The 24,943-nt window shown below is 35.3% G+C and overlaps 1 protein-coding gene across 3 annotated transcripts in view; it reads left to right on the plus strand.

The window, feature by feature from the left end:
* Positions 1 to 24,943, plus strand: part of FER (FER tyrosine kinase) — a 288,769-nt gene that overhangs the window by 50,879 nt on the left and 212,947 nt on the right. For all 3 annotated transcript variants that reach the window (XM_006754263.2, XM_015568419.1, XM_015568416.1), the window contains 4 exons: positions 4,308 to 4,407; positions 18,270 to 18,453; positions 20,399 to 20,536; positions 21,138 to 21,257. In XM_006754263.2, the coding sequence (XP_006754326.1) occupies positions 4,308 to 4,407; positions 18,270 to 18,453; positions 20,399 to 20,536; positions 21,138 to 21,257 (542 nt within the window). The remainder of the gene's footprint in view (positions 1 to 4,307; positions 4,408 to 18,269; positions 18,454 to 20,398; positions 20,537 to 21,137; positions 21,258 to 24,943) is intronic.

The raw sequence follows: 24,943 nt of genomic DNA on the forward strand, positions 1-24,943 counted from the left end.
TGGCTGAAGCCCAGACTAAAGCAGGTTTCTGGGGTTTTGTTTAGCTTCTATATTTGTTACATAGTTGCTTAGAGTTGCCGCTCAGAGGCCTGCAGCTTCAGGCGGGGAACGTTGGAGTCCTCCACCACTGAAGCAAGCAAGCCTCATGTTAGTTTCAAGCTGCCTAACTGCCGGCTGCCATCTTGGCTGGCAGTTAATTTGCATATCGCCCCGATTAGCCAATGGGAAGGGTCGTGGTCATACGCCAATTACCATGTTTCTCTTTTATTAGAGAGGATACTGTTACTTTATGTACTCCTACAAAAGAAAAAATACCACCAGTTAAACTATGATACAATGGTTTTTATCACTTAGAACTTTTATTTTTTACTTATGGAAATAACTCCTTTAGGCCTTAAAATTTTTTTATCGTGTAACACTATTCATAAAATAAAAATGAAAATATAAAGAAAATAGATTAGGATATTTCTAAATTTCTCTACATTCAGAATGTTTCTTTTCTGGATAACTTTTACAGTGTTTTAATTATGAAAATTTCCAAATGTACAAAAGAGGAGAGAATAGTAAAATGAACTCCCATCCACCCTTTCACCCACATATTAAATTTTTTTCCCCCATCTATATTCTCACCTACTTTTTCTTCTATATTGGGTCATTTTAAAGAAAATTCCAGATATCATTTTATTCATAAATATTTTCTTATGTATTGCTAAAATGCATACTCTTTTTTGTAAGACACAATTACATTATTACTAACCTTCCTAAAAATTGAACAATAATTCCTAATGTTATTAAATATTGTGTGTTTAAATGATTGTTGTTTAAATGCTTTTTGTGGTTGGTTCATTTAAATTAGGATCCAAACAGGCCATTACATTACATTTGAATAATTCTCTTTAATGTAGGTTGTCCTCCCCCCTCTTTAAAATGTCATTTATTTGTGGGAGAAACTGGGTAATTTTGCCTTATAGAATTGAATTTCCTTTTTTTGGATTTTGTTGTTAGCATCTTGTGACGTGATTTCACGTATTCCTTCATCTGCTAATTTTCCTGTAAACTGGAAGTTAGATCTAGAGATTTGATAAGATTTTTGCTGTTTATTTTGGACAAGTACACATCATAGGTGCTGGTATAGACTTTCTCTTGTTTTATTTCAGAGGTATATAATGTCTGTGTCTGCTAGTTTATCATTTTGTGTTGTTAAATATGACTAATGGGTTCCAGTTTTGCCAGCCTGATCAATCTGTTAATAAAGTTTCCCTTCCGCTTTTCATCTAATAGTTTTAGAAACAATTCATGTTCAATGATTAATCTATTACTTCAGTGGGGTTTGCATAATGGCAAGATTTTTCTTCTATTATTCCTTATGCAATTGTTAGATGGAATTTTTCAATTAAGACTTTCCCTAGATCAACTATTAGGTTACCCTGAGGTATAGTTTAAAAAAGGAAGGCAGGATAAATGCTTGCTTTTTGCTATTAATTTGCCAGTTTGCAAAATAATGAATTGGTTCTTTACAACTTCAAAAGTTAAGGCTTCTAATTTCTGGTCAAGCACATAAGAAGTTTGGAGGTTGCCATTTCATTCAAACAATAAGTAAAAGGCTGAAAAAATTTAAAAAATGAACAACTCTTCTTAGGTGTATAAGGGAAGTGAAGTCACAGGGCAAACAGCTGTTGCCGAAATTAAGTAGACTGCTAAGCCAGTACAGCAAATCACAATCTATCAGAGCCTCCTTGGGAACCAGTGCTGGGTGCAGAAAAACCTGAATGGTAATCGACAAGTCCTGGAGTCTCAGTGCGGACAACTGTGACAATTAAAAACTTCAGGAGGACCCAGTCATTGAGTGGCCCCCATACTTTTGTGAGTTTTACCTCCTGGATCTCTTCCAGGTTCTCACAGTGAACATTGGAGAAAAGTCTCATGGTCCTGGCTGGGGGAGGAGAAAAGAAACCATTTCGCTATATGCCAGAGTGTTCTGGTCTTCTTAACAAGATCTGCCCTATGAGAAACTGTTTAACCAGAGCTTAACAACCTGGGGGAAGGGAAATACTCAACTTTGGCGCACTCTAGCCATCGTGTCTCGTGAAAGGGGGCTGGGGACTGAGAAACACATGTAATGTTGACAGTTGAGGGGCACAGGCTTAGTAAAAAACTGAGACCTAGTCATGGGACTATAACATGCTTCCCCTCCCTGACATCTTTGTCACCACATTGGTAAAGGCTTTATTTACATCAGTTCCTTTTATCTAAAACATCGTGCTTGTCAACCAAGAAAAAATGGTAAGGCCTACCAAAAGGCAAAAACACATAGTTGGAAGAGAGAGAGACAAATGTATAGAAATGTATAGCATATATTAGAAAAGAAGAAAGTTCTAAAAGCAATAATTTAATCTTCTACCATAGGACAGTAGAAAAAGAAGAGGAAATTGAATCCAGAGTAAGCAGAAGAAAAGAAATAATAAAAATTAGAGCAGAAATCCATGAAAGTGAAAACAGGAAATCAGTAGAGAAAACTCAACAAAATAACTGGTTTGTTGAAAAGATCAATACAATTAGGAAGCCTCTAGCTAGCTAACTAACAAAAGCACAGGGCAGCAAAGATTACTAATATTAGAAGTGAAAGAGGTATTACCACTACATATCCCGTGGATATTAAAGGCTTATGAAGGAATACTGTGAACCCTCAATGCCTACAAATTTGATAATGTAGAGAAATGAGCCAATTCCTTGAAGAACACCATCTACTAAAACCTAATTGAGAATAAATAGATAATCTGAATAGGCAAATATCTATTAACGTAATTGAATCAATAATTAATAATCTCCCAAAACAGAAAGCACTAGGTTCAGATGGGTTCACTGGCGAATTCTATCAAACTTTTAAGCAAGAAATTATACCAATTCTCTACAAACTCTTTGAGACGATCTAGAGGGAAACTGATTAATTCATTCTATTTGGCCGGCATTACCCTAATTCCAAAACTAGACATGATATTAGAAGAAAAGAAAACTATAGGCTCATATCTTCATGAGCATAAACACAAAAATCCTTAATTATTAAGAAATTAAATACAACAATGTATCATAAGAATTACACACCATGACCAATTGGTGTGTATTTCAGGTATGTGACTGGTTCAACATTTGAAAATCAGTGACTGGAAACCATCACATAGACAGATTAATAAAAGAAAAATCAGGTGATTATATGAATAGATGCAGAAATAGCATTTGAAAAAGTTCAACACTCATTCATGATAAAAACTCTTACTAGACTTGATAAAGAATATCTATAAAAAACCTACAGCTAATATCATACTTAATGGTGAGAAAATCGAAGCTTTCTTATGAAGATCAGGAACAAGGCAAGAATGTTCCTTCTTACCACTGCTTCTTAGCATTATATTGGGAGTTATTAGCTAATACAGTAAGACAAGAAAAATAAATAAAAGATACAGATTGGGAACAAAGAAATATAGCTGCCTTTGTTCACAGATGACATGATTGTCTATGCAGGAAATTAAAGAGAATCAACAAAGAAACTCTTAGACTTCACCTGAGGATATGTTTTTCTTGATTTTTAGAGAGAGAGAGAGAGAGGGGGGCGGGGTGGGGGGAGAAGGAGAGGGAGAGAAAGTAAGGGAAACATCATTGTGAGAGAGAAACATGGATTGGTTGCCTCCTGTACATACCATGCCCAGGGATTGAACCTGCAGCCTAGATATGACAGGGAATCAAACCTGCACCCTTTTGGTATACAGGATGATGCTCCAACCAACCGAGACACCTGGTCAGAGCTAAAAAATTCTTGTTTTATCCTCACCTGAGGATATTTTTAAAAATTAATTTGAAAGAGAAAGAAAGAGAGAGAGAGAGGGAGGGAGAGAGAGAGAGAGAGAGAGAGAGAGAGAAGAGAGAGAGAAATTGATGTGAGAGAGAAACATCCATCAGTTGCCTCCGGTTCACGCCCTCAATGGGGATTGAATCTGAAACCTAGGTGTGTGCCCTTTGTGCTCTGACTAGGGGTCGAACCTGAAACCTATTTGGTGTAAGGGATGACTCTCCAACCAACTGAGCCATCCGGCCAGGGCCAGGGCTAAAGTAATTTTTTTTAAAATTGTATTACATATGTCTCCTTTTTCCCCGACTGACCACCCCCCTCCCCCAGTAATTTTTAATTTATTGTCTGTAATTGTGTATTAAAGAGCAACTCTGACCTATAAGCAGTAAGGTACACATTGGAATTTAAGTTCTTGATCATGTAAATTTATGTTTTAATTTTTTTAAATTTCTTTTTTTGACAGGTTACAAAGACGGAATTAGAGAAATTAAAATCCAGCTATAGACAATTAATAAAAGAAATGAATTCTGCCAAAGAGAAATATACAGAAGCTCTAGCTAAAGGTATGGCAAAGTTATGAAAAAGTGTTTACTTTAGTGATTTTTATTCTTATCATTTGAATATTATCTTTATAAGTAGTGTAATGATTCCACTTAGACTAATTTATGTTAAAAAATACTGAAATATACCTGGTTGGCGTGGCTCAGTGGTTGAGTGTTGACCTAAGAACCAGGAGGTTGCCGTTCAATTCCCGGCCAGGGCACATGCCCAGGTTGTGGGCTCGATCTCCAGTGTGGGGTGTGCAGGAGGCAGTGGATCATTGATTCTCTCTCACCATTGATGTATCTCTCTCACCCTCTCTCCCTTCTTCTCTGAAATCAATAAAAATATGTTAAAAAAATACCAAAATAAACCAAAATAGACTGATTGTGAAATTATGTAATAATTCTTCCTTTATAAAAAAATGATGCACAATGTTTTTGAATAGTGTATACTAAATGGAATTATGTAGCATTTGTGTAATACAATGCAAAGTATTTAAATTGATATCTAGCGTCAGATTTAGTTAATTAGTGAGTGCTGAATAAGAAAAACAAGGTTGTATTTGTTTAGAAGCCTTTTCAATCCCCCTTTTACCATGATACTTAAAGCCTTTAAAATCACAAGATCATATTGTAGCATTATCTTGCCTTTGTAGCTGAATTTTATGTGTCTAGTGTCCTACACTTTTCATTGGACAGTTGGAAAGTAAATGGAAAGAGAAACCAATGTTTTTAACAGAGATTTATGGTTATAGTCTTGAATTGTAGCTAAACAGTTTTCATATTTTGTTTTTTTTAAATTATAAAAGTTGAAATTATAAAAGTTAAAATTTTCTTTCTGGCACCCTAACCGGTTTGGCTTTCAGTGGTTAGAGCATTGGCCTGGGACTGAAGGGTCCCCAGTTTTGATACCCATCAAGGGCACATGCCTGTGTTGCCGGCTCAGTCCCCGGTAGAAGGCGTGCAGGAGGCAGCCAATCAATGATTCTCATCATTGATGTTTCTATCTCTCTGTTCCTCTCTCTTTTTCTCTGCAATCAATAAATTTTTTTTCCTTTGCCTTATTAGAAACTCCATTTTCTTTTTACTATTTAATTTACCATTCTCTTTTATTAATGTATTTTTCTTTGTCTTTTACTTGTATATTATCTTGTTATTTTTATGTACTTGGGTTGCGGGCACATCCCCAGTGGGGGATGTGCAGGAGGCAGCTGATCGATGTTTCTCTCTCATCGATGTTTCCAGCTCTCTATCTCTCTCCCTTCCTCTCTGTAAAAAATCAATAAAATATATATATATAAAAAAAAGAAAGTACAGAGGTTTTACTTTTCTATTATAGCTTGAGTTCTGAACATCTTAGTTGGTTTTAAACACATAGTTTTGCCATCAAACAATTTTGTGAGGAAATATAGTTTGTATCTGGACTAGGGTTCTGACATACACCTGTAAATGTTGGAAAAGTTTGCCATCACATCATCCTTATAAAAGTAGATGATTTCACAAAAGAATTACAGGATCATGTTGTCTGTGAATAAAGAGTTTTATTTTTCCTTTTCATTATGATTTCTTTTACTTGTTGATTGCCCTAGCTAGCACCTCTAGTATAATGTTGAGTAGAAGCAGAAAGAGCAAAGATCAAAGATGTTTGCCTTGTTCCTGAACTTGGGGGAAAGTCTGCCACCACTAAATATGATGTTAGCTGTAGTATTCAAATATTTTTTTTTATTAGGTTGAAGAAATTCCTTTCCATTCATTCTTTATAATGGATGATGGATTTTTGTCAAATGCTTTCTTTGTATCGATTGAGATGACATTTTTTCTTCTTTTTGATTTAATATGGTGAATTATTTTGATTGATTTTCACGTTTCAAATATTACAACAGCCTCACATTCCTGGAATGATAGCTCCTCTTGCCTATGCTGCATTATCATTTTTTATATTGTTGAATATGGTTGGCTAAGTTTTTGTTTATAATTTGTTAAAAATGCTTTTGATGGTTACATTGTTTCTTTAAAATATATTTTTATTGATATATTTTCAGAGAGGAAGGGAGAGGAATGGAGAGATAGAAACATCCATAATGAGAATGTCCCCTATTGGGGATCAAGTTGGCAACCCAGGCACGTGCCCTTGACTGGAATCGAACCTGGGACCCTTCGGTCCACAGGCCGACACTCTATTCATTGAGCCAAACCAGCTAGGACTTGTTTGTAAATGTAATCTGTATTTTTGTTTCTTGTAATATCGTTATCTCATTTTTATAAGGCTATTGCTGTCCTCTGAATGATTACCTCCTATTCAATTTTTTAGAAAGATTTGTGTTCTACAGCTCATATTTCTGAAATATTGGTAGAATGTACTTCTGAAGGTTTTAAAACTTTAAATTCAGTTTCTTTAATTGATTTAGGGCTATTTGGTTTATCTGTTTCTTTTTGTTTGAATTTTAGTAGGTAACTACTTTCAAGGAATTTGTCCATTTCATTTAAGTTGTTGAATTTATTGGTATTGTCGTTTATAATATCCCCTAATTCACCTTTTTATATTTGCAGAATTTGTGCTGACATTTCCTTTTTCATTCTTGATATTGGTATTTTGTGTCTTCTCTCTTTTTTTCCTAATCATTTTGGCTAGAAGCCTATTGATTTTATTAATATTCTCAAATGTCAGCTTTTGGTTTTGCTTTTGTGTGTGTGGCGGAGGGTTATCATTCTACAGCATCATTGGATTGATTGATTGCCTTAGTACTAGATTTATTTATTTAAAAAATTTAAGTATACTTTGACATACAATATATTACTTTCAGGTGTATGACATAGTGATTCAACATTTATATACCTTGTGAATGAATTGCCATGAGTAGTGATTATCTGTTAGCATTTAAAGTTATTGTAACATTATTGACTGTATTCCCTGTGACATATTTATTTTATAACTGGAAATTAGTATCTTTAATCCCCATTCACCTGTTTTGCCCATCACCCCGCTTCCCTCAGGCAGTCATTAGTTTATTTTCTATGTTTATGAGTCTGTTTTGTTTTATATTTCTGCATATAAGTGAAATCATATAGTATAAGCTTTTCTCTAATTTCATTTAGCATAATATTCTCTAGGTCTATTCATGTTGTCATAAATGGCAAGATTTTATTCTTTTTTTATGGCTGAGTAATATTCATTGTATAAATGCATTGCATGTTCTTTATCAATTCATCTATTTATGTACACATAGGGTTGCTTCTATATGTTGGTTATTGTAAATAATGCTGTAGTGAACATAGGGGTACATATCTTTTCAAATTAGTGTGTTTGATTTCTTTAGATAAATACCCAGAAGTGGGATTGCTGGGTCATATGCTGTCCTTTTTTTTTTTTTTTTTTTTTTTTTTTTTTTTTTAGGAACCTTCATATTGTTTTTCACTGTGGCTGCACAAATTTATCCCACCAAGAGTGCATGAGGGTTCCCTTTTATCCACTTCCTCACTAACACTTATTGTCCCCTCCCCCTATTTTTTTGCTTTCTATTTAATAGACTTATGCTTTAGTCTTTATTATTTCCTTCTGAATGTTTAAGCTTAGTTTGTACCAATCATTCTATTTTCTTGATGTGGAAGCTCAGATCATTGATTTGAAAAGTATCTTATTTCCTTTCCTAATGCAGGCATTTAGTGCTATGAATGTCCCTAAGTACTCTTTTGCATCATTTTATTTATCCTTTTCATATACTATTGTGTCTTCATATTCATTCAGTTCAAAATATTTTCTTATTTCCTTGTGTTATTCTTTGATCTATAGGTTATTTAGAATTGTGTTATTTAACTTTCTAAAGTTATGGCATTTTTCTTGAGATGTTCTATTTTTTATTCATAATTTACTTCCATTTTGGTCTGAAAATATTCTTTTTATGACTTTATTTCTTTATATTTATGTACATGTTATATATCCCATAGTATGGCATATCTTGATTCTTCATGTACATTTGGTAAGACTGTGTGTTCTATTATTGGTTGGAGTGGTCTATTTGTCAACTTGGTACAGTTGGTTAATATTGTTATTCAAATTTTTAATGTTTCTACTTATTTTTTGTCTACTTGTTCTATCAATTATTGATATGGGGCAATTGAAATCTCCCACTGTAATTGTGGGTTTCTCTGTTTCTTATAGTTCTCTGTTTTTTGCTTCATGTATTTTGAGATTCTGTTGTAGTTGTATAAGCTGTCAAGATTGTTATATCCTCTTGATGACTCTCTTATCATTATGAAGTGACTTTTATTATCCCTCCTATTGTTCTTTGCTGTGTTACCTGATTTATCTGCACATTTTGTTTCCCTTTGGCAGCTTTTAGGATTTGCTTTTCATCATTGGTTTTAAGTGATTTGGTCATGATGTGGTTTTTCTTTTTTACTTGTGTTTGTGGCTTCTGACCTTCTTGTATATACCTGAGAGTTTGTAGTTTTAATGAGTGTGGAAAACTTTTATCCGTTATATATTCACATATATTTATTGTCACCCCTTCTCTTTCTGCTGGCCTTCAGAGACTCCAGGTACGTGTGTATTAAGCTGCTTGTAACTGTCTCACAGCCTACTGATGCTGTGATCATTTTTTCCTCCTGTCTTTTTTCTCTTCTGTTTTATTTTGGTTGATTTCTATGGCTATGTCTGTAAATTTACTAATCTTATTTTCTAGTTTACTTAAAGATATACTGAAGTACTAGAGAAGATGTTCAAAATAACTGCCTCATAGTTACATATTCTGATGTGACATATTTAATTGATTCTATATGGATAGAATTACACTAGTGTTTTATATTTACCAAGCCTCAAAATACGGACAGTAGCATTTATGGGGGGTTGCTCTTACATGGGTAGAACTCTGAATGCTTCTGTTTTATCACGCACCGTGTTCAGGAAAAAAACAAGGCAGGATGAGCCACTCCACAAGACACATGCCCATAGGAGTCAGTCTGGAGAAGTTTGAAGGGAGCTCTCTTCACACACTTTTATGACAAGAATGGGAAACAATCTTTCTTTCAAATTCTTCTTTCTCTATGAGAAATACAAAAGAGTGCTAAGGGATTAGTAAATTCCCTGATTATTTATAAGCTCTCACTACCCTAAGCAGATGGAGTAAGAGGGCACCTATAGCTAGATTGTGGTGAATTAGCTGTTATGTCTCATTAAAAAAAAAAGTAAAGTTTTCTATAATTGGCAGTAGATTTTCTTAAATTGTTTCTTCACTCATTATAAATAGTTCTGTGATATTTTATAGCCAATTAAAATTGATTAGATCCATTGAGTTGTCTCTTTAGAGTACTTTAATTATGAAAACCAGTTTGAAATGAGCTCAGATCTCAGACAGATGGTTAATTTCTGTTTAAATAAATTCAAATTTTAAAAAATGAATAAAGCTTTAAAAATCAATTTTAGTTGATTTCCTCATTGTGAGTCCACTAATAATGACAACTGGCCTTCTTATTCAGTAATCTCTAAACCTTTGGAGATTTTTAAAAATCAAAACTACATATGGATGATGTATGGAGGTTCTAGAAAAATATTCTGAAATTCAAATTTACCTCTCAGTTCAACATAGAGAAGAAATACATTTGGATACAGGACTTGCTAAAGACCAAAGGGGAGTTTAAGCTAAGTTTGTTGATTATTAATTCTATTGAAAGTGACCTGAAAGTGAGAGGTTTTCCTTTTTTTTTTTTTTTAGACCTACTTATTAGTACATGATATATTAGCATCTAACTTAAGGCATGAATGCTTTTCACTGCATGGAGCTCAATATGATAGGAACTCTACAAGGTCATAAAGAGTAATGGCACTTTTAGTTATTAATCTAAATTTGCATTTGGTTAAAGCTATAGAAATTGGAGTGACAGCTATAATATTCTTATTAGATACTGAAATATTATGGGGGATGGAATATGCTCCATGATTCATTTATATTCTGGAGGTAACTTCCTAGAAATAAAATGAAAGCATAATTACTTGCTTTGTCCCCTTTTTGCTTAGTTTTGTTAAATAAAGCTAAGTTTCACATTCAAAGGGTTTAAGAGAAGTTAAATCTTTTTGCTGATTTTCCTCTACATTTTATAGGTGATGTCCTTAACAATATTAGTTTTGGACTTGAGTATTAGAACTGATGCAGAAGGTAAAAATTGTAATCTTTCTATAACTTTTAACTTTTTAAGAATTTTATTTGTTTAAATTTATTTTTAAAATAAGAACTATAGCAATTCATACATTTTCTTGTTATGTGCCAGGCACTGTTATTTATATTAGGAATATTACAGATAACAAAATATCCAAAAATCCCTGCCTCCAAAAGGCTTACATTTTAGAGCAGAAGATAGCTAATTAATTTTTAAAACGTGAAACAAAGTATATTACATGGTAATAATTACAATGGAGAAAACACTATAGGTAGATAGAGTGTTTGGAGGTTGATCCGATTAGTTGTCATGGAGAAAGAGACCTTGATATAAAGAGTGAAGGAGGTGAGGGAGTCAATCATGTGGTTTCATGGGGCAGAGATTACTCTGCGACAGAGGGATAGCCAAAGCAAAGTCATTGAAATGGGATCATGTCCAGCATATCTGAGAAGCATAACAGTCATCTGTGTGGCTAGATCTGAAGGATTGATAAGGGAAAGGCATGGAGGTATGAGAATCAGAGGAAGAATGATGGTGGTGGCAAGGGAGACACAGATTATGAAGGGTCTTGGTAGTTCTTTAAAACCCTTTACCCTGAGTAAGATGGGAAGCCATTGGTGGGTTTTGAGCAGAGGAATGACATGAACTAACTTACATTTTTATAAGAGAATTCTGGTAGCCTGTTGAAAATAAGAAGGTGGGGGAAAGATGGATATAGAAGACCAGTTGCTTCCAGGCTATTGGAGTAATCCAGGCACTGGTTTATGCTGGTTTGGACTGGGTGGTAGTAGCAGATGTGATTAGAATTGGTCAGATTCTGGTTATAAGATTGATTCTTGTTATTTATGATATTTATCCTATTTAATAAAAGGGTAATATGAAAATTAACCATCACCCCATCACGAAGATGTCGGCGTCCAGTCCCCTCAGCCTGCCGGAGTTCCCCAGTCCTTGGGGGCGGCCGCTGAGAGTGGGCAGCATGAGCGGCCTGGCAGAATGCTTGCTTTGTCATCATGGCTATGAGGCTAGCGTCCTGCCCCGGCCCTGGAGAGCCTCTGGGCAGTGCGTGCGTGGCCGTCTACATGGAAGCTCGGCAAGCATGTCCCTCCCGGGCGTCCCTTAGGCTTGCTGCTTAGGTTGTCTTTCCTCCTGTGTCTGGAGGGAGGCTGAGGTTCTGCCGTTGCTGGGTGTTGCTGTCCCTGGGACCGCAGCACCACAGGCTGCAGGGCGCTGGCACCATCTGGAGCTGGGCACTGCTGTGGGGAGCATTGCCCACTCTCTGGGATCCACCTGCACCCGGCATGTTCGGGGGTAGCAGCTGGGAGCAGACAGATCCTGGGCTCGGGGACTAGGGGTAGGGGTAGGGAGCAAGTGGGAGGAGAGGAGGTCAGGGTGATTCAATCCAATGGATCTCACTCCAAGGCTTCATTCAAATGCAGAAAGCTCTTTGGTGATGTCAGAGCCTTGGACCTTGCCTCAGGTTTCTCTGACTCCCCAACCCTTAGGCCGCAGCTCACCAACTTCAGGAAGGGAGGATGCTTGAGAAACCAGCCTGTCGGGGTGGAAAAGAGTGCGGGAGCATCCCTCTGTTCGCTTTTGTCTGTTTTCTCTTTGTAAATCCCATTTTTGGTTTTCTACTCTCTTTCTAAGGGTGACCTGGCTTTTGACAGCAAAAACAGACTCCTCAACAGTTTCACAGCAGGCCTCATGGACTGATTCTGTTTCCTCGCCCTCAGAAACCAGCAGGTGTATATGTCGTGTTCATGTAAAAACATTCAAACCTGTAGAGAACTTTTGAGTTTACTTGAGCCAAACTGTCCATACTTGCCAGGAAGCAGAATCTCAAGGGGTTGGGACAATGATCCAGAGAATGGCTGTTTTTTGCTTTGTTTTATTCATTCATCCTTCCACCCCCTCCCTCTCCCCCTCCCCATCTCCTCCTCCTCCTCCTCCTCCTCCTCATGCCAGGCCTGACTCATTTGCCACTTTACTCCATTCCATGGTTCCTGCAGATGGCAGGGGGAGTGGCACCATTGGCCATGAGTACCAAGTGATATGTTATTATGGAAAATTCTTCTGTGAATGAAAGTCAGCCATCTGGCAAAATGTGTAACAAGCAGGGAACCAAATCGAGAAAGAAAAATCCATGAAATATTTGCTCATTTCAGGTTGGGGAGGAAGATCAAAACAGAAGACGATCTACTAAAATCCACCTAGTTAACACAGAACAGCCTAGATTAGTGAAGAAAACTGAGAGAAAATCACTGGTTGGCTGCCTCCTGCATGCCCCCAACTGGGGATCAAGCCCACAATGAGGCAAGCATCCCGCCCCGGCCGCAGAGAGGCTCTGGGCCACAGAGAGCCTCTGAGCAGCCGGTGCGGAGCGGCCAGGCCTCACAGAGAGTAGAGAACCACGGGGAGTGGGCCTAAGCCATCAGGGCTCCCAGATTGGAAAGGGTGCAGGTTGGGCTGAGGGACCTACCCCCCCTCCCCCATGCACAAATTTCGTGCACCGGGCCTCTAGTACTCTATAAAATTACTGTGAGCACTAAATTAGCATTACCTGAGTACTGAATCATTGTCCCTAGCAGAATCACAGTTTTGACAGTTGAGCAATACATCACCAGTACACCTAATAATACATTGTTTTGTGTGTGTTTCTTTTTAAAGACACTTTAATATATATTGTTGAATCATTAACATCGAACCACAGTGTTACAACTCATGACTTAAAGCTATCTAACACATCTATTTTCTCTGTAAGGCATGCCACTCCCACCTTAAACATAAGAATACTAAACAGCACTTCAGCACTATCTTTAGGGACCATTTTAAACAGCAAAATAATGGACAGAAATCACCCAAAATGTGAAAGCAAATAGACTGCCTCTTGTGAAGGTCAAGCTTACATAGTTGAGCTTTGCTAGCTTCATAATATTGTTTATGGCATGACATGTATGCACACTCCCTTGTTACAAACATTAAACAGATTTGTCAACAAGTGGTGGCAAAATAATTATAATTTATTATGTAGAAGAGGAAAAATTGGATGGTTTACTCCGTTGATTGACACATAGAATAACTCTATGCCCTGCTCATTGCCTTTTATTACAACAAAACAAAGTATACAACAACAGAATTACAATTCTGTATCTGTCAATGAGAATTTATTCACTTTGTATACTTTGTATTAATTTTCAGCTCTAACATAGTTATTTAAAAGTTAAGCAAGTATAATAGTGATCTGAGATATTCTGAGGCAACAAGAATCATATTAGTTTTGTGGCAAGAATCATATTAGTTTTTTAGTGATATATTTTGTTAGATGAATAGAATTTTTAAAATTTTACCTGTAATTTTCATTTTTACAGAGTATTACTATTTCCTGAATTTATTTACATATTCTCAATGGGACCCTAAATATTTATTTAAAACAAGTCAGGAAAAAATATAATAGAATTTCTTTCCAAATTGTACCAAACTTTTCATTTTCCTACAAGGAAGGGAGAGTGCAGATAGAATAATCAATTGATCATGAGACTGTGCCAAGTACACATTATATCCAAATGCACAAGTGTACATGAACTGTAGAGTACAAAAACAGGGCCCCCAATCTATGAAAACATATCTCCCCCCCCAAATTAGTTTTAAGTCCAAAGTTTTTAAAAATAATTTATTGCCATTATTTTAATGTACTGGAATCTGCCTTCAATGTTTTCAAAGGCTTTAAAATTTTTTTTTCAAATTGTGTTAATAATCATGATAATTACATTTGGCAATAATAGTTTTCTTTCGCTTATTTGTCATACACTAAATCTGATAAGGAAGAAAGTATCTGGGAACTTCTTAACTTTTCTAATGTTATTTTGGATTACAAAATCTTAGTGAGGTGAGTATTGCATATTTAGTGAATCACTCTGCACCAGCTAGAAAGACAGATGGGTATTGTGCAGTTAAAAAATCTGCAAATAGGACAGATGGGTGGTTTAAATATTTTAAATGTCTCCATGAAAATGTTTCTGTGGAGAGTGTGACTCTTCAAGTTACATGCTAAAAAATCCTAGTAACAATTAGGAATAATAGAGTTCATATAAAAAGCAATAGTTTTTTTTAAAAAACATCATTTATGAAATTCATTGAATTCACTAGTTATACCTTTTAAACTTACAATAAAATTTAAAAAAATATATCTTCAAAATTTAAAAAATGGGTTATGCATCCTATATATATTACAGATGTTCCTTTCCCCCTTCATTGATCCCCTCCTTCCTACTCTTGCCTCTTCTCAGGCCTTCACCACACTATTTTCTGTGTCCATGGGTTATGCATCCTATATAATAAAAGGCTAATATGCAAATAGACCAAATGGCGGAATGACCGGTGGCTATGACGTGTACTGAATACCAGGGGGCAGATGCTCAATGCAGGAGCTGCCCCTGGTGGTCAGTGCGCTCCCACAGGGGGAGTGCTGCTGAGCCAGAAGCCCTGAGCCAGGCTCACAGCTGGCAAGCACAGTGGTGGTGGCAGGAGCCTCTCCCGCCTCTGCGGCAGTGCTAAGGATGTCCAACTGCCAGTTTAGGCCCACTCCTAAGCTGTCAGTTGGACATCCCCCGAGGGCTTCCAGACTGTGAGAGGGCTCAGGCTGGGCTGAGGGACCCCCCTGAGTGCACAAATTTTGTGCACAGGGCCTCTAGTATATGTATATTAGTTTTAATGAAATTTAAGAAATTAGAACACAACACTGGAAATTCTGTCCTGGTATATGCTTGCTTTATTATTATGAACATTTGGACTCTAGAAGATTTTTTTATTATTTGAAATCAATTTATCTGTATAAGTGCAATGATCTTTTGAACTTTTGTCAGAATTAGTTGAATTTCAAGTGACAGAAACTTAAAGTAGCTTAAAATGATAAACCAATAAAAACAACAACAAACTACCGCACATAAAAAAATCCACTTTAAAGGAAAGGGTCTTAGAAAGGGCTTTGGCAGCTTCTCTAGTAGGTGTTCAGGGACTTTCACTCTTTTCAGGCATTAATGTGACTTAGCTCCCAGCCAAAGGGCTGGTTTCTTTTTGGTCAGGTATGCACTTTGGATCTTGGACGTCAGCTTACAATAGAAGTCTCCTCCTGACTTGTGTGGATAGGGAGAAAAAGGGGTTGTCATTTTCAAGGAAGGACGTGGGACTGGCCATAGATGTATCAATGGCATTGACTCTTGGGGATTTTTTGAAATGTATTTCTGCAGGAAGGATGCTAAGTAGCAATGTTTATGGGTAAATACAGTATTCTATGACAAAACAATTATAGTAACTAACAGTAGGGGAAGGTATTCCTGAGGACATTAAAAGTTATGTGTGATTAGTATTATTGAAGTGATTTATTAATTGCTAAATTAAAAAAAATATCCCTACTGTAATATAGAGTGAGTTAAAACTTCTGTAGCAATTTATATTAACTGAGGCAAAAAAATTTATTTGTTTCGGAATGAACATTAAACAAATTTTAAGATCCTATATAATAAAGAGTTAATATGCTAATTAGACCAAACAGCAGAACGACCATCTGGATGACCTTCCGGACAAAGCCAGGGCTGTGAGGGCCGGCCCTTTGCATGAATTCTGTGCATCGGGCCTCTAGTTAAAATATAATAGAATAAAAAAATCACATAGCATTCTTTATATAGTAAAGGGGATGAATTATTTCATGAATTCTTATCTCAGTTATATTTAAAACTTTGTATGATTATTTACTGGTTAATGAAATAAAATGTATTATCCAAATATATTAATCCTGTGGGTCATTCATGGCTTAAAAGTGAGAAAACCCACTACTTTAGGGGCTAATGTTATTTTTTTTCCTGATTCCTTCAGATAGAACTGAATTAATATGTTTGCTCTTATTCCCCTATTCCCGAGTGGGAACCTCTTTCCAGTTAGCAGTGAGAGGAGTTAGGGAGATGCCCTAGTGATTGCATTATTTTATAATCAAGAAATTATGTCATAAAGTTAAACAAGTGATCTAGGGCAACATTTTTTGAATAACTTGAGCATTTATTAATAGCACCATGTGCGTGAACATCTAGTGGAGCGTGGTTAGAGATTCATGCTCTGTAAAAGAATGATGGGCAGCTCCCTAGGAGACGTGAGTGGTGGTTCTAGTACTTGGAAGCACTGTAATTTGTTGGTAAGAGACATGTTAGTCTGCTAGAAAGCTTTGTTTCCTTTCCCACTAGCTGGATGTAGTGACTGCCTCAGAATTAGAGTGGTGATGAGAAAATCAAGGGAATTCTTCTGTTGTTCTACCTGGGCATGATTTAGGGGTCTGAGGTCTCATCTCTGCAAAAACCCTGACTTTTTCCTCTGCTTTTGGCTCTGAGCTGGAGATATTCTCCAACAGGGAATGTTTTTCTGATCCCTAAACACAGGGAATACTCAGATAGGTGCTGAGCCTAACCAGAGTGGCCGCAGAGGAGAGCCTCTGGTCTTGGAAATTCTCACCGTAAGATCTATTTTGGGGAGAGGATTCATTTGGAGGACTCTCCTTGGAAAGAGAGCAAAAATTCATAAATATTTTGAAAAGTTTATTCCATAAATGTATGTAATTGGCAAGAAATACTTGTTTGATTTACATAAAAATTAAAGATATACTTAAAATTTTTATTTATATAGTTATGTATTCATATTATCCATCTGTAAATATTTTCTGAATAGTTTTAGTAAAGGAACCACAAAAAGTTTTGGTTCATAATATTAGCATTATCTCCTAGACTTGTCCTACATCAAGTCTTAATTTCTGTGCTTTGATTTTCAAGTCTTTCACAGCCTAAAATTGCCCTATTTATACAGATATATTTTCTTCATTTCCTCAAAATTTGCTCTCTTTGAGCTTATTTCTTTGCCTACCTAGGTGCAATTGCTTATTTCTATGTTTTCACTTAGTAGCCGAAATCACCAGACCATGGGCTTTATGTCAAGGACTCTGCTTTGCTGAATACTGAGTTCCCAGTGTTTATCACAATTCTCAGTGATAATCAGTTAATAATATTCATTGAATGAAAGGAAGGAAGAGAGACAGTGGGGTGTGAGGGCATGTGTTGGGGGGTGGGAGCGGCCAGGGAGAAGTCTATGGGGGAAAAAGGAGACATATAGAATACTTTCAACAATAAAGAATTTAAATTAAGGAAGGAAGGGAGGGGGGAAGGAAGGAAGGAAGGAAAGGAAGGAAGGGGAAAGAGAGGGAGGAACTATTGTCTATTTTGGCTTTCTTTTTACCTTTCTAGACTTGTCTCATCTTTTAAGGTCTGTTTTCTCCACAAAGTGTCCCTTGACTTCCCTTGTCTTTGTCACTATCTCAAACATAGACCTCAAAATTTAACATTTATAAAATTGCTTATTTTCTTGGTGGTACAGTTTTATGCGCACTGTTGTTCCAATTTGGTGTAAGCTGCTTGAACATGAGAGGGATCATATATCTGTACAGTTTTACAAATAAATTGTACATTATCCTTCACTCACCAGTTACTGCAGTGCATGCCTCCTTCAGAGCGGCCTCTATCCAAAGTATTGGCAAATAGCATAGAGCTAAGCACATAGTGTATGTTCAACAAACTTTTGATTAGCCATAAAATGAGTGAAATAGCATAAAATAGTGGTGGCTCTGTTTGCACACAGAGAAGATAAAACTTTTTTATTATCTCTCTTATAACTGTCTTCAATGATTTCTCCAGGGAAAGAAACCGAAAAGGCCAAGGAGCGTTACGACAAAGCCACAATGAAACTTCATGTGTTGCATAATCAGTATGTATTGGCGTTGAAAGGGGCACAGCTTCATCAGAATCAGTATTATGACACCACCCTTCCTCTGCTTCTGGACTCCTTACAGACGATGCAAGAAGAAATGATAAAAGCACTGTAAGTTACCTTTCGTATTTGACATAGAATCCTGTCATAAAATGATGTTAACGTTAGTTGCTCTCCTACTTAAGGTTTTATGTAAAAGTTGTCTGTGTTTTGTGAGTTTTCTTATCGACCCAGACCCATGGGTGTTTCAGACTTGTTTTTCCTCGATTCTTCTTGATTTGCACTTCTGGTATCCCTTTAGTTTATGCTTCTCTCCTAAACTTCTAGCCAGCCCCAAGGATTTCCCTTCTCGTTTTTTTATATGTTTTTGTTTTGCTCCAATTAAGTGGAAATTTATATGAAAAAAAATTCAATACTTAACAAGTATTAAGAAGTAGATATCTGTCTCCACAGGGCTGGGATTTTAAAGTTTGAGCAATAGAAAAGACTGAAGGAAAGATTTTTTGAAGGTTTATTTGCTATATTCTTGTTGTATGAGATTAAAATCAACCAATATTTATGAGATTTCTAATGCCTGCAAAGCACATTGAATATAGAGATGAGTAGGCCACAGTGTTTGCCATCAAGGAGCTAACAGAATATTTTGGTTAAATGCACACATGTGTGCCGTACATAGCGATTTAAGACAGTAGAAAAATGTAAGCCACCCTTTGGTAGACTTCATCTTTCTTATTAGCTGGGTTAGGTGATCCCAAGAAGATAAAGTGTTTTTCGTCAACATAAATATGTATACTTTTAAGGTTGTTAATGAAAATAATGAAATCTCTACTTAAAACATTAAATGAATAAATTTAGTTACATCTACTTTAAATTACATATTGTTTATTCAGAAATATTTATTTTTCCTATTCTCCATTTAATGAATCAATATTTTTCAAACTTTTCACATGAATCTTTAATAATATTATTTTCATCATCACTAGGACATATTTTTAAGACATATAATGGTTTCCCACAGCATATTATCTTTACTTGCTAAGAAATTGTTTCAGATCTAGCATTTAAAAAATCCAACCATCATGGTATCACTGAAATTGAAACCCGTGTCACAAGTACTCATTCATATAATGTTAGGAGACTTCATGCCCCCTCTCCATTTGTCTTAAAGGTAAATATTAATGATTTCTACATCGTAACGACTTAATGTATTGCTTTATAAGGTATCTAGATAGACTTATTTACATTTGTATCATTCAGTACTTTGAATTATTATTAGTCGTATCCTCAGGGATACTTACTAAATCCTTATTAAATTTCTCTGTCTCCCCATTTTACAAAATTGTATATATCAGGTTATTTTTGTAATCATTCCAAACTAGCATTGCTTGAAGCAGGTTAAGTCTAATTTTTCTTTGCCCAAACATTATTTTGCTATTTAAAATAAAATAACTGAGAGAATATTTCATAATAAGAGAAATTTGGTAATGATTTTGGAAAAGAAAAACAGAATATCTTATTTTATTTGGGAATATGCAGGACAAACTTGTCTGCCTATACTCATTGCTGAGGCCAGTAATGACCAATGCTATAGTATTCTCAAGTTGGGATCAGGTCTTTGCAACAGAATAGTTTTTCCTTTTGCATTTATTAGGTAATGCTAAAAAATTATGACATTTTTGCTACTGAGTGGAGGCCAGGAGAAGATATCTAGATGTCATTGAAGTTAGAAGAGCAGAGGCCCAGGAGCAAGAGAAGACCCAAGTGGCAGGGCATATGAGGAAGTTGCAGATACTAGAAAGACACATTATAGAGACTGTTGTGGACCCACAGCTCCATGTTATGGAATCCAACATTTCTATGATAATGTTGAGAAACATAAAGCGATCAACACTGAGCTTACATTTAGACACCTCAAATACAGGTTGGAGAAGGTACATAAATCTACCATCTGTAAATATTGATATCACATTTCTTATTTGGTTATTCTGAATCCTTTTTGGTTCTATGTTTTCTTGATAAACTTTAAAATGTTGTAAAATTCTATTTTTGTTTTCAGAAAAAGCATATTTGATGAATACAGCCAGATAACTAGTCTTGTTACGGAGGAAATAGTGAATGTCCATAAAGAGATTCAAATGTCAGTTGAGCAGATAGACCCTAGCACAGAATACAATAATTTTATAGATGTTCACAGGTATGTATGATATTTTCATTCTTCTTTCAGTATTGATGGCAGTATTATTTTTTATATCATATAATATTTACCTAAGTTGAAATAAGAGATATTGATGAGCTTGTTAGGACATTAGATATTTCAGATTAATTTGTCTCCTTTTAATTACTTTCAAAGTCCTTTCTCCAAGATTATAACTATATATATAGTGATCTTTAAAAGTTTTAGGGTTGTCACTAGTATATCATTTCTTAAGCCTGTACTTAATCCATGAAAATGTATTTTCTTTTTAATATTTCTATAGTAATAATCTATGACTTTGTGTATTAAATTTTATACTGTACCAATTACTTCTCCATGCATTCATCATCTTATTTTATACTCATTACCATTATGACAGGAGTAAAACCACTTAATATCCGCATTCTATAAATGAGGAAATTAAGGCTGAAATTACATGACTAGATCTTTGCTGCCTGGGGTTTAATGTGATTTATTTTATTGATGTTTACTTTGTGAATGTAGTTTTTGATGAGAAAATATATTCTGCCTTTGGTATGTAGTAAGATATATCATGATAGGCTATTCATATTAATCAAAATGATTTGGCATACTTTACTAGAACATCAGCTGCTAAAGAGCAAGAAGTTGAGTTTGATACTTCCTTACTAGAAGAAAATGAAAATCTTCAGGCAAATGAGATTATGTGGAATAATTTAACAGCAGAAAGTTTGCAAGTAAAGTAAGTATTTGCAAAACCTGAACACTTAAATATTACTATTTTTATTTATAGTTGTACATTCTGAGATTTAAAATCCCAAGTTTTATTTTTTGCAAGCAATGAAAAGTAAATTAAAAATAAACTATCCGGCTAGTGTTGCTCAGTGGTTGAGTGTCAACCTGTGAACCAGAATGTCACTGTTCAATTCCCAGGCAAGGCACATGCCTGGGTTGTGAGCTCAATTCCCAGTGAGGGGTGTGCAGGAAGCAGCCAATCAATGATACTCTCTCATCATTGATGCTTCTGTCTCTCTCTCCTTTTCCCTTCCTCTCTGAAATCAATAAAAACATATTTTAAAAACAGTAATAAATAAACTGATTGTTATTTGGTCAGAATGAAATGTTTTGAGAAATATGTTAACTTGTACTCATTATTCACTAATTAATTATGGTAATTCCAAAAATTAAAATTCTGTGCAATGTATTCATTCAGTTATTGCTAATATCTTATATTGGAATAATACTTTATTCTTTTCAAAACTTATTTTTTTAAACCCATTTTTTTCTCAGAATTCACTGGCAGAACTATTTTGGAAATGAAGACATACATGAGTGTTTTGTGATAACAGACTTGTAGATGTCAGCAGCATTTAGTACAACACTTTGACTTTTAATTGAGTTCCCTTTAAACTGGGATGTCTTCTATTAAAGGCTAGTAAAAGAGTTCTTTCTCCACTTTGTTGTTACTATTTCATAAAATTTTAAGGAGTTTTGAGAAATCTTAATGTGTTTTTTTAGTCCTTTCCAAATGTTAAAGCCTGTTAATAGTACATTTTTTAATTTAGAAAATATAATTAAGCCATTCTACTCTTATATATTTAATCTACCTCTTGATTTTGTCAGGAGCAACACAAAGAAACATATCTATTAATAAGCACTATATGTACTTGTTTCTGTGCCAGAACTACAACTAGAAATGATTATGTACTCAATTGGTTTTTAATATTGGGCATGTTATATCATCTGACCTGTTGGAAGTTTATCTCAAAAGTGTCAGCCAAAAGTCTCCATCTAATACAATTAAACAGTCTCCTTTCTATGTTCAGTAAAAGTGTTGTAGAACTGAATGGGATTGAAGAAACTAACAATGCTTGTCACTTGTATAAGATGAAGGCTTAGTAATCATGGTGGACTGACTATTGCTGAGAGAAATGGAGGCATGGGGTACCTGCGTTAGAAGGTTTTTCCTAGCAGCTATATTGGGATTCTTGAAGATGTGTCCCAAGTTTTGAAGCCCTTCCTAATAGTTTCACTTCGGTTTTAGATACATAGTTGCAATGTCAGTTATCTGTAAACCAGTGGTTCTCAACCTGGGTGAGTTTTGTCTCCAGGAGAAATTTGACAATAAATATCTGGAGACATTTTTGTTTATCAGGTGGGAAAGTGTTACTGGTATCTATGTAGTGGGTAGAAACCATGAATGCTGCTGAACATTCTTCAGTTACAGAACTGCCTCCTACAGCAAAGAATTACCTGGTGAAAATGTCTATAGTGTCAAGGTTGAGTAACTCTGCTCTAAACAATAAAGTTAAATGGTGGTAGGGTTTCTCAATTCTAGTGACAAATTCAATTTCTTAATTCCTGTGCTGCTTGGTGAAGGAATATGACATAAATCACTCCTGTTATTTTAACTATTACATTGCTCCCAAATAATTTATTCATCAAAAATATATTTACTGTGGACATATACAATAGTGTGGTAGGCCTGGGGGGGTGGTGGTAGGTGTGGGGTGGAGGGGGTCAGTGATGGAAAAAAATGGGACACCTATAATACTTTCAACAATAAAGATGAGTTAAATATGTGTATATATATATATTTGTATATACATATACTTATTGTATATTTAAGTTTGCAAGGGTTAATCCTTTCAAGGATTTCATACTAAAACTAGAGGCCTGGTGCATGAGATTCATGCACTGGGGGCGGGGAGGGTGTCCCTCAGCCCAACCTGTGTCCTCTCGCAGTCCGGGAGCCCTCGGAGGATGTCCAACTGACAGCTTAGGCCCAGAGGCTGAAGAGGCTCCCACTACCACTGCTGAACTCGCCAGCCTTGAACCCTGTGGGAGCATACTGACCACCAGGGGGCAGCTCCTGCATTAAGTGTCTGCCCCCTGGCGGTCAGTGTGCATCATAGTGGCTGGTCATTCTGCCATTCAATCAATTTGCAAGTTAGGGTTTTATTATATAGGATGGATCAATTTATTTTAATAATCACCAAGAAAGAATGAGCATGGAAAATAATACAATAAATAAAAAATAATCATACCCTATGCCTTTTCTTTCCTGAAGCATTAATTTATTAATTTTGTTGATTGGGTTGAAATATTATGTCCAATAGAAATGAACAAAACAAGTCGATAGTTTGTGAAAAATAAATTCAAATGACCAGTAATTCTGTGGCAATTAAATATATAGTATATATATTTTTTAAAAAGAAGCTATTTCACCTACCAGATTGGCAAGGATTTAATAATTTGATAATACCCAGTGTTGTGTAGGTTATGGAGGAATAAGCTCTCATGAAGTCTTGGCAGAAATGAAAACTAGTGTAACCTATTTGGAGGATAATTTGGTAATATATATAAAAATTTAACTTGCACATACACTTTGACTCAGGAATTCTACTTCTAGAACTTTAACCTACAAATATGCAAAGATATGTATGTCTGTAGCCATAATATGGTGGGTTGCCTTAGGTCTGAATCCTGACAGTATAAGTTTATTATCTTTGTGAAACTGGACAGATTACTTAATTCCTTTATGCCTCATTTTCCTTAAATGTAAAATGGTAACAATGGCATCCAGCTCATAGTGTTAACATTCTATGAATAAATGTGGAATGAATGGAATATTCCTTGGCACATGGTACAGTTTATGTATTATTTTTTGTTTTATTACTACTTACATTAAGGACTGTAAGCACAATGCTTAGGTTTTACAGAGGCCTTTGGAAATATTCGATATCTGAAAATTTTTTGTTAGTTCCATGATATGAAAAGAAAACTACTGCAAGGTATAATATATCACTTCATTAATTATTAAATTCAGATTACACAAAAATATTTCAAACAATTCGTAGGTTACATTTTCTCACTTTTAATATCTGCATATGAATGAAGGTATCTAAGAAATCACTTTTTAATATATATGATATTATTTGAATAGAGGCTAAGGACTAGAAAGATCTCAAACAGTCCTTTTATTTGAGCAAAACACTGGAAACACCCTAAATAGTCATCAGTAAAGATTTGGTTAAATGAATTTTAGTATATCCATAATTTTCCCATTATGTAGGTTTTAAATAAAATAAGATAGGTTTATATGTATGCTTATATGGAAAGATATCTGAAGTATATGATAAAGAGCAAAAACAAGTTATAGAATAATATTTATGGTGTGAGCCTATTAATAAAAACTGGTACATATATGTATGTTTGTATATACATAGGCTATATCTTGAAATAGAGGAGAATGGATGGGGTAAGTAGGGCAGCATGTTGGGGCAAATATTGATAATGTTAAATAAATATGGTTTTATTTCTCATCTCTTTGTTTTTTTTAATATATATTTTATTGATTTTTTACAGAGAGGAAGGGAGAAGGAGAGGGATAGAGAGTTAGAAACATCAATGAGCGAGAGACATGGA

The sequence above is a fragment of the Myotis davidii genome, unplaced genomic scaffold (genome assembly GCF_000327345.1).
Source record: "Myotis davidii unplaced genomic scaffold, ASM32734v1 scaffold812, whole genome shotgun sequence".
Lineage (NCBI taxonomy): Eukaryota > Metazoa > Chordata > Mammalia > Chiroptera > Vespertilionidae > Myotis > Myotis davidii.